Below are 10,934 nucleotides of genomic sequence, written 5' to 3'. Positions count from 1 at the left end.
CTTGATCATGACTCTGGCCATTTGTTGAAAAAGGCTGATTCTAGCCTGGTTCCAGGCCTCCTATCCTCAGAGTGGAAATGACAGCAACAAACAACAAAAGGGACTTCAGCAGCTTTTGAGTATAGAAAAAGAGAAAATTGGTGGAGCAATAGCCTGTATGTTAAAAAGAAATTGAAGCAGAAAGGGCAATTCAAATCGTGAGTGCATGAGTGAAGTTGTCCGTTTCAGGTGGGTCCAAGGGAGGCTGAATCAAGTGCAACTGCACTCGGTTGTAGAAACTGCTCCACTGGGTGGTGTTCACCTGCGGCAAGGTGTGAACGACAGTTGCTGGAGTTGTCAACGGAGGCTATCTAGTGAGTAGTTGTGGGGTTGAAAGTTTCTGCCTTGGTGTGTTGCATGGTTTGAAAAACACAGGGATGAGGTGTGTGTTGAGAATCTTCCTGAGTTTCTGTAATTCAGGGGTGTCTGACTTAACTCTACGTTCTCCAAAGAGCAAGAATATGGGGATCCGTCATGTTTCAGTTCAATTTATTTCATCCACCACCTGTTTTGCTATGTTAGAAATCTCACTTACAGCAGCCTCCCAGCATGCGTGTAACATATTTGATCGTATGTAGACTACAGCACTCTGTTATTTATCAAACTTCAGGTGGAGGAAGCTACAACGTTATGATTGCAAGCCTTCACGTTTTTACGTCACGTTTACAGAGCTGTCGCAGGTATTTCTCCTCTGTAGGGTCGTCATCGCGGTCACTGAATCGGCTTGGGTCATTGGTTGTCCTGGCTGTGTAACGCCAGTCGTTAGGGTCGTTGGAGTCACCTGGGGCCAGGTGTGAACGACAGTTGCTGGAGTCGTCAACGGAGGCTATCTAGTGAGTAGTTGTCAAATGTCCTTTGAAGGGTTGAAAGTTTCTGCCTTGGTGTGTTGCTTGGTTTGAAAAACACAGGGATGAGGTGTGTGTTGAGAATCTTCCTGAGTTTCTGGGCTATTCCTAATTCCTTCCGCATCCAGGGCACCACAATCGCAGCCCAGGACCTCAAGTGGCAGCCCAACATCAGCAAGAATGCTTTTCTGTCCTTCATCGTAAGAGTTTCGCACTGTAGGTCTCTCTATATTACCTGTAAATGCCTGTGCAGCACCAAGAGGCTTTTGTATTTGTTTTTTTTTTTTTTTTCACGAAAAAAAAGTGCCTAAGCAGTCCTCGTTAGTATAGTGGACAGTATCTCCGCCTGTCACGCGGAAGACCGGGGTTCGATTCCCCGACGGGGAGAGTTTCCTTTTCAACCAGCCTCTGGTTATTTGCCGAGGATAAAACATACAGCCAGGCTGTCTGTGAAGATTCTCATGCATCCAGGGGTGCATCTCAATTCTCCTAATTGTCATTTCCTTGCTCCTCCATCCTGGCTTGAACCGTAACTACTTCTGCTCTCTTCTCTAAACTGTTTAAGTGTAGGTATCCCTCAACGCATGGCTGTAACTCAGAGGTGCCTAACTTAATGTTACGTTCTCCAAAGAGCAACAGTACAAGAATATGGGGATCCGTCATGTTTCAGTTCAATTTATTTCATCCACCACCTGTTTTGCTATGTTAGAAATCTCGCTTACAGCAGCCTCCCAGCATGCGTGTAACATATTTGATCGTATATAGACTACAGCACTCTGTTATTTATCAAACTTCAGGTGGAGGAAACTGTGACGTTATGATTACAAGCCTTCACGCTTCCACGTCACGTTTACAGAACTGTCACTGATATATAAAGCAAGCACATCGGCCTCTCGTCACATGCTCTGCGTGCTATCTGAGTGAAATCATGTGTTTCGTGGCTTGTAGGTTTCCCTTTACCGACACCTCTGAAATATGTCTCAATACCATAACTCCGATATAACTTGAACACAACATTACCACTTCCTCAACCTCCTGCAGTGTAAATCCAGATGTAAACGCTCAGCAGGGGCAAACAAATCCAAAAAGAGAGCAGGCAGACAACAACTAGAAACATTGTTTGACTGTTTTTGTCTAATCCAGCAAGTTAGATGTATTTTAGTTTTATTCATTATTCATGACCTGTGTTCTAAGTGAAACTTCAGTGTTTCCATTCCATACAGTGAAAATGTCAAAAGAACAGCAAGAGAGTGAGACTTAAAAGCAAATAATGATGTATGTATATTCCCAAAATATTAATTAAGTTATATCTAATCTGGACAATCTTCCGAAATTCCTACTTTTCATGAACGAAGCATGGCTGGATGTGGGCGGGGCTGGACTGTCCCACTCCGCCTTCCCGCGAGCCGCAGCCGGTACTGCTTTGAACTGACACAGCGGAACTCGTCATAACAGCAACTACGGGAGGTCTGTATGTGTTCATCTGAAAAGTTGAGTGTAAGTCCAATTCGTGCCAGTTTTGTGTCAGAGTTGTGACTATTAGTAATCCTAACAGATTTGTATAAATATATCGTGTCTTGTAAAGGTCGTGTTGTTCGTGCTTTTATACTTGTTATCTGCACGAGAGAGAGGAAACCAACCACCCGGGGTTTGAAGCACAAAGTGAAGGATGGTGGCAGTAAAAGTCAACACATACCGTGTAACGTACAGTAAATAGTTACTTTGCCTGACAGCTGGTGTTATCATGCTCTCCTCTAACACAGAGAAAGCTCTTCTCCACGTTTCTGGAGCGCTACCATCTTGTACGTGGACACTTCTGTGTCGCATTTTGCCACGAACAGTTTCAGTTGGGCGAGGCTCCGGCTAATCCATGGAGCAAGTAGTTACACTGAGGAAGAATAACCATCCTGTTAACTTAAGTTAACGTTTCAGCGAATGCTAATTAATAAACTACACACATATCTTTCAAATATTGTTCCAAAATTACCTGAAAAACTGGCCATATAACACTGCAAGGTTTGGTGTGTGTCTGGCAGGATGAACAGCTGTACAGTCTGCACTTCAGAGCAGAGTCTAACAGAGCAACCAGACTAGTTAAAGAGCCCTAAAAAAAATTAAGAAATCTATTTGTTTTTTGCTTTGTTATAGTTAAATCTGAAACAGTACATTGTAAATGGTACATAGGGAAAATTAGGAATACACCAGCCTGACATTTTCTCTCCCAGTCTGTCAGTCAAGGTATCTACTGAGTACTGATCCGATACCTGGCATTTAGTAATACATTGATACAGATATTGATCCAGTGTATGGGAAAGGTGGGACAAAAAAATATACAAAATTTATCAAAACAAATAGTAGAGAAGCTGAAGATTTTTTTTCAGTTGTTTCAGACTGTCTGAAAACAGCACTGTTGTGCCCATGTGTGTATTTAAAGTGTTACTGGTCCCTGTTATCACTCCTCCTGACCCTTTCCTAAAGCGATTTCAATGTAAGTCATCAGGGACATTGGCTTTGTGAGACACCATCATCCTGGTTCAATTTGTCTTTGTCAATTAAGGTTTTACACAATGAGGTCCTGCTTTTCTGAGCTTTCTATATAAAACACTGTCTACTTCCACTGTGGCACAAAAAAACAAATATCAGATAAACCAGATATACCTTTATGTGTTCACTTGCTGCCTGTGTTTCCACAGCACCATGAGTCTACGGGAGATCAGTGAGAACGTGAAGCTGGCCCGTGAATATGCCTTGCTGGGAAACTACAGCTCGGCCAGTGTTCTCTATCATGGATTGCTGGAACAAATAAAAAAATATGTCTACACCGTGCGGGACAGCACTTTTCAGCAGAGGTGGCAGCAGGTAAATATGGCTTTAAAACGTATCAAATAAAACTTCACAGATTGTGTCAGAAAAGAGTGCTGGCTTTTCTGATGTTTATCCGTGTTTATGTCTCAGTTATGGCAAGAAATTAGTGAAGAGAATCGACAAGTTCAGGACATAATGTCAACTCTGGAGAACTTTCAGCTGGACACGACGCCTGCTAAACCCAGCAACCATGATGATTGTGAAGTAAGGCCTGTTCACATGGAGCAAAGGTATGGCTGTTGGTTATTCACATTCAGCTTTTCATTTTCAACTTTCTCTGTCATTGCACTGTTATGCCATTGTAGGACCTTCGCAGTGCACAGTTTTGTGATCACGGGTTGTATAAACTGTTTGCCTGTGAACAATAGCCTGATGTAGTCATATGATTGAGATTAGTAAACTTGAGTCCCTGTTGTGAGCCTGTTTTGTTCCTGCTCTGCTCTCTTGAAAGGGGGCCTGTAAACCTCACACTGCCTCTTGATTTTTTGGTTTGGTTTTTCTTCACTCATAAGTCTGGTTGCATGAACATACTTGATGAGTATTTTCACATATAATGTATTGTCTCATACAGTGTGTGTGACCTCCAGAGGATTTCCAAGAATGTACTGATGATTTATTTGATCGACACAGGATATACGTACATTTTGAGAAGTAATTTATTCAGTTATTTATAGTGCTTTATTTAGCTTTTATACTGACAGATTTTTGGTCCACTCCACTTGTTTGTAATGATAAAGGGGCATGGCTTGAAAGGCTGATGGTTGTTAATAGTTCCATCTTCCTCTTCTCCGTTCACAGACATTCTCCTTGTCCCATCAGGCGGCCTTCTAACCCCTATAAAGAAAGCAAACCACCCAACAACCGCCTGAGCGTGGCTGTGAGGGCCCAGCAGAGGCACTCGCCTCGTGGGGCCAATGGGGACAGAAGCAAACCCTCCAAGGGCAAAGAAAAGAAGGAGTCGAAAGAGGCGAAGGAGGCCGCTGGCAAAGCAAAGGATGATAAGGTGAACATGCTGGTGGTTTCAACATACCACCTTCTCCTTCATAATGTTACATAACAGACACAGACACAAGTATTTGCATTGTTGATTAAACAGTATCCACATGCTGCTTGTTTACCTACATCCATGCCTAGCCGGTAATTCCAGTTCTGTGTCACATGGGTTACATTCAGGGAACAGGGAAGAGTAATGTGTTGTTTCTGCCTTCCAGAACAAAGCAGATGTCCAGGAGAAAGAGGTGAAAAAGTTTGACGGGACAGGATATGACAAAGACCTTGTGGAAGCTCTGGAGAGAGATATTATATCTCAGAATCCAAATGTTAAATGGTACGTCTTCATCAGGTTTGGTTTATCACAGCTGGAATACGCATGAAGAATTCAAATGTTATTGTGCATAATTTAACTTTTAACTGTCTCAGCAGCTTACTTCTGCTTCCAGCCATTGTAGTAAGATTGGCTACATATGTCCCAGAAGTGCCTCTGTACTGGATGCTCAAGATAACAAACAGGATAATTTCCAAAGATGATGGATTGTTCCTTTTTATCTTATTTCAGTAATATCTGATTCAGAATTTTTAGAATTACAGTATCTGTCAATATATAAAATATTAAACTACCTTACACTGAAACAATGGCTTGAAGTGATCTTAGGGAAAGACCCAGAGCCAAAAATAGCCTGCCACACCTGCAACAAATTCAGCAAAAAACACTGGCCGAGGGCTTGAATTATAAATCATTTTGAAATTGTAATCGTTTTGGAAAGTTATTGCAATTTTCAAATAACAAGAGCCTCAATTTTAATTAGTCTGTACTGAATGTATACATGATTATAAGCTTATCCTTAAGATGAAGCTGGAAGAGGTGACTTTACTCAAGATCATTAACATTAATTCCACTCTGTATCATTCACTCTAGCATTAGCTGTCACATCATCTTATTTTCTTACAGTAGCTGGCAGTTTGGTAATTGTTGAAATAATGACAGCTGGAGAATATCAAACAATAGTCAGCAACGTCAAGTTAAACCTGTGAGCTTTCTATTATAATTTTATCACAAAGGTGTTGATGAAGTCTTCTGCATTGTTATATGCGTATACGTAACATATTAAGGTATTGCAACCTTTAGGGGCCTTAGTTCCTGTATTAAATTGTAAATTGACAACTGTAAATATTGCACCACTTGATGGCCACGATTCAATTTAAAAACTGAGTATTTTTTAATAATATAATTGAATATTCTACTAACTGAATGTCTTTTTAATTTAAGCTGAATTGGCCACAAATACATGTCTGGAGTTTGCTGTATGGAAAATAATCACAATTTAAATTGCAATTTTGGCAGACACTGTCTTTGTTTAACCTTTTTCTTTAGGGACAACATTGCAGACTTGGAAGATGCAAAAAAGCTTCTCAAGGAAGCAGTCGTGTTGCCGATGTGGATGCCAGCATTTTTCAAAGGCATACGGAGGCCGTGGAAGGTGCTGATTCAAAAAGTTTTTCGTTTTATTTTGTCTTGCAATATGTATCGCTGGTAGCAATGTGCAGAAACCCTTTTCTTTTTTATCACTCTAGGGAGTGCTTATGGTGGGACCACCAGGCACGGGGAAAACACTTTTGGCCAAAGCAGTTGCTACTGAGTGCCGAACCACATTCTTCAACGTCTCCTCATCTACTCTGACCTCCAAGTACAGAGGGGAATCTGAGAAGCTAGTTCGCCTTCTGTTTGAAATGGTTAGGCTTAAGATATGTAATTGTTGTAGATGATACCCAAGTAATTTTTCTCTTAATTTTTTCACCCAAAAACAATAATCATTTTTTGACAAAAATGTTAATGTAGGTTGGACCAACCTGGTGTAGCAGAGGTCTCAAATGACTCTGAGAGGCTACTAACAAATGAGCCCCAATCTGATGGGACTAAACCACCAGCCAGCTTGTCTGAGCTCAAGATCTGGTTTGATTGCAGTAATTTGACTGCTTTCTTGCAGGGATAGCGGGTCTTTCCATTCATAAATACCTTAAATTTTGTTTATTTAACATGGCGTAATGTAGAAAATAATGCTCTGGCAAAGTATTTCCACGCTCTTGGTTGTAGTTGAGTATCGGGACATGCAGCCATGTTTCTTTCTACCTCTTGCTCCTGTCTGCTACTTTATTACCACAAACTGCAGTTTTAAAATCACACACAACAACTATGACTTGCACAGCTTTTAGCTACTTGATTTGCTTACTCACACTGTATTATACAGCCATAACTTTACAAGTTGATGGTATGTCGTCTTTTTTTCAGGGAATCTTGCTGCCCTCTAGTGGTCAAAAATAGCTCATTACACCTGTAATTTTGGATGAGAATTTCTTGATCATGATACAGTTAATCGTGCAGACCTAATCTGAATTAGGCATCTGTTCTCACTTTTTTTTAAATTAAAGATTCTGACAGTGAGCTTACATCATAAATTTATATGTTGATATATAGACTGGCACTTATTGAATTTAATGTTATTTATTTAAATATCTAGCAGTGTTTGTGATAAATGCACTGTACCTTATAGTACTGCCATAGAATTATAAATTGTTGATTCATTGGACTAATTCTTTGCATGTGTTCTCGTACAGGCACGTTTTTATGCCCCCACTACGATCTTCATTGACGAAATAGACTCCATGTGCAGCCGCAGAGGGACTTCAGAGGAACATGAGGCCAGCCGGAGAGTCAAGGCAGAGCTACTGGTGCAGATGGATGGTACATTTTATGAGACTTTCCTGTGCACTGGCAGTGAAACAACCAGAATTATATGCTGTTTTATATATATATATATATATATATATATATGCTTTTTCTTTTTTTTTGGTTGTTGTTGTCGTTGTTGAACCATTTCATCAGTCTAAAACTGCTGAAACAAGCTGACATTTGTACTATTTTCAATTATCCAGCTGACTGAGCCTTTCCAGGATGCCCATTTCATATCCAATCATGATACTATCACCTGTTACCAATCAACTTGTTTACCCGTGGAATGATCCAAACAGGTGTTGTTGGATCATTCCACAACTTTTCCAGTCTTTTGTTGCTCCTTTCCCAAGTTGTTGAAATGTGTTGCTGCATCAAATTCAGAATAAGCAGATATTTACCAAAATCATTGAAGTTGATGAGGTCAAACATCAAATATATTATCTCTGTCCTGTTTTCATTTGAATATATGTCAAAAAGGATTGGCAAATTATTGCATTCTGTCTTAGCGATATTCTACACAGTGTCCCACCTATTTTAGAATCAGAGTTATAGATATATTCTAACTGGTATTTATGTAGGTGTTGGTGGAGCATCGGAAAATGATGACCCATCCAAGATGGTGATGGTGCTGGCTGCCACCAACTTCCCGTGGGACATCGATGAGGCTCTGAGAAGACGGCTGGAGAAGAGGATCTACATCCCCCTGCCTTCAAGTACAGTCATTTCTTCACTGCTTGACAGTGTAGTTGCCATAAGTCTCACGAAACATTTGATTCATTGGAAGTTATTGTCTGACCAAAGCTACTGCAGACTAATGTGACTTGTGAGCTTTTCCTGTTCAGCAGCTAGAAAATATCATAGACCAACTACAAAGGCTCAGACAGAAAGTTTGATATTAACTGCAGCCTTAAAGTGGGGTCATACCAGATTGACCCACCACAGAGGCCTTGGGGCTAAAATTTGGTGTTGGGCCCCCACTGATCCCCACATTCCTTGCATTCTGTTCCCTGTCACTCTCAAGTACAGCCCACAGAACAGACACACATGCTGCCTCAAAATCAGATTCTAATGCAGGACCATAAATTCATCATCACTCGAGTTAATGTAGTGCTTTAGTGACTTATATTGAATTCACTATTAAAGTATTACCACAAAGCAAATGACAGGCAGTGAACTCGGATCTTTGAGGGACCCCAGAGCAGCGGCGTCGAGCCAGTCCTGAGTAGGGCCCTTTACACATGTTGCCTGGTTGGTGTATGGTGCCAAGAAAAAGAGAGTGAACCTTTTGTCACTTACAATCACTTACATTTGTTTAGAAATTTGTCTTAGAATTAGCCCTGCTCTTTTTTTAAGGTACAACAATGAACAAGCAGGTTTGATTCTGACCTGTGGCCCTTTGCTGCTTGTTAGCCTTGTTTCCACTCTGTCACTCTCTATCAAATAAAGGCAAAAGCACAAAAAAAAAGTATATATATATATATATATATATAAATCTTAAAGGGTAAAAAGAAATGCCGTGGGCAAACCTCAAGTAAGACATTCACAGCAGACGTCCAAAGAATCTGGATTAAAGCTGTTTTACAAGAACGAATGGGCCAAATTCCCCCTGACTGGCACCCAAATCTTATCAGCAGCTACTGGAAGCATTCGATTGAGGTTCAACCAGATATTCAGTCCAGTGATTCACTTAGCACAGCATTCACAGCACTGTCAATGTGTAGTGGATGTGTTCTGTGTGTAAATACCTGAAAAAATGTTACTGTTTCTGTTCTATTCGCTGAAGCCTATTGTCTTAGGCATTTTAAACAAACAAAGCAGAAAACCAGGTAACTCGAATGGGCTCACACTCTTTTTCTTGGCACTGTATATGTTGGAGCTGCTATAGGCTGTGGGCAGACAAATGAGCTTCCTGCCTGCTCCACTCACTGTTGCATTTATGTTCACAGCCAAAGGGCGGGTGGAGCTTCTAAGGATCAACTTGAAGGAGCTGGAACTGGCCAGCGATGTGGACTTGGGCAAGATTGCAGAGCAGTTGGAGGGTTACTCAGGAGCCGACATAACCAACGTGTGCAGGTAAGCTATCTCTGCTGTTTCCTGTCACCACCAGTGTGGATATTTACAGTAGTTTCTCCTTGAAATGGAGATGAAAACAATTACATGCACAGAATATGATCTTTGTCAACCTAGTACAATACAGTAAAATACTCAATCTTCATCTTGCTGCTGTCCACCATCACTGTGTTTGAAAAAGTTGAGAGTAATTAACAGCAGCTTGGTTGAATACATTTACAAATTTGTTCCATTTACAGTTCCTATTTAAACTTATGTGCCATCTCCTTCTCTCGTTTATATTTTGAATATTCTTTACACATTCAGCTAAGGCTGATTGGATTATTGTAGAAACTTGATTAATAATGTAGATTGGGTTGTTAGTAGTCAATGCACCTCTAAAGAAATCGCTGCTGAAACAGTAAAAATGAAACTGTTTCATTTGCTGCAGAGATGCCTCTCTGATGGCCATGAGGCGAAGAATCGAGGGCCTCACACCAGAGGAGATCCGCAACATTTCCCGGGATGAGATGCACATGCCCACCACCATGGAGGACTTTGAGTCCGCTCTGAAGAAAGTGTCTAAATCTGTGTCTGCGGCTGACCTGGAGAAGTATGAAAAGTGGATCGAAGAGTTCGGGTCCTGCTAAAAGAAACCAGCATCCGAGTTGACTGTGTCTGAATGTGTGACTATAGTGAGTTTGAGTATCAGCTGTGTGAGTCGGGTTGTGGCTGTGTAATTCTCAGAATCGTTCAGGTGATATTGAGGAAATGAAGTAGGTTTGTGGCTTTAGGCAAATATGTGCACTTGAATATGGCACCTCTTTCTATTGTGCATTATGTTAATGTTATGCAAAAGTCTTAATCTACAAAGGTGACAAATTCTGACATTTTTTTACGTATTCTGATGATTCTGTAATCAGTTAATTTCCAGAGATGTTTACTGCTACTTTGCCTCGCCAAGTGTCATGACGTCAATCAATTGTTACGCCTGTTTTGTTCTTTTTAATGCATTGATTTTATTTGGACCCAGTGGTTCTTTCACATTTTTGAAGGTGTATATTCTTATGAAGGTAACACTAACAAGATATTTCTATAAATAAAGTTAATGATAATAGATATGAACATTGTCTTATACACACATTTATTTATTAAGCAACATGTCTGCTGGGGTAAACACTACTCTCAGTGGACATGCTGAAACATTCACTTTCAAATCTAACTGAGCTGTTCAACCACAGATGGCGAGGAGACAGATTTCTAACTTGAGTATGTATGATAGTTGTGTTGGTAGTTTGAGACTTGTGACTATGTTGATCTTCTAAACATTAGTTTGTAACTAAACTGAAGTCAAAACCATACAGTCATACAGGAATCCATCATTTACATGGTGTTGCTGGTGTGCA

At 40.6% G+C, this 10,934-nt stretch overlaps 1 protein-coding gene and 1 non-coding gene across 5 annotated transcripts; both read left to right on the top strand.

The window, feature by feature from the left end:
- Nucleotides 1-1,199: 1,199 nt before the first annotated feature.
- On the top strand, nucleotides 1,200-1,271 carry trnad-guc. The gene has a single exon. It is a non-coding gene; the product is annotated as a tRNA-Asp (tRNA).
- A 1,040-nt stretch (nucleotides 1,272-2,311) lies between these two features.
- Nucleotides 2,312-10,647, top strand: katna1 (katanin p60 (ATPase containing) subunit A 1). Of its 4 annotated transcripts, none has more exons than XM_041959241.1 (11): nucleotides 2,312-2,381; nucleotides 3,578-3,743; nucleotides 3,840-3,979; nucleotides 4,548-4,752; nucleotides 4,961-5,076; nucleotides 6,121-6,226; nucleotides 6,321-6,479; nucleotides 7,362-7,488; nucleotides 8,058-8,192; nucleotides 9,426-9,552; nucleotides 9,980-10,647. In XM_041959241.1, the coding sequence occupies exons 2-11, from the start codon at nucleotides 3,582-3,584 to the stop codon at nucleotides 10,176-10,178; spliced, it is 1,476 nt and encodes a 491-aa protein (XP_041815175.1). In that variant the 5' UTR covers nucleotides 2,312-2,381; nucleotides 3,578-3,581; the 3' UTR covers nucleotides 10,179-10,647. The 4 variants fall into 4 exon arrangements, with proteins under 4 accessions (XP_041815175.1, XP_041815177.1, XP_041815174.1 ...); XM_041959243.1 differs by having other exon boundaries at nucleotides 2,321-2,374; nucleotides 4,569-4,752; XM_041959240.1 differs by having other exon boundaries at nucleotides 2,321-2,374.
- The last annotated feature ends 287 nt before the right edge of the window (nucleotides 10,648-10,934 follow it).

This window comes from Chelmon rostratus, chromosome 18, assembly GCF_017976325.1.
Source record: "Chelmon rostratus isolate fCheRos1 chromosome 18, fCheRos1.pri, whole genome shotgun sequence".
Lineage (NCBI taxonomy): Eukaryota > Metazoa > Chordata > Actinopteri > Chaetodontiformes > Chaetodontidae > Chelmon > Chelmon rostratus.
The sequence above is the reverse complement of the archived record's forward strand: the minus strand, read 5'-3'. Positions and strand labels throughout refer to the sequence as shown.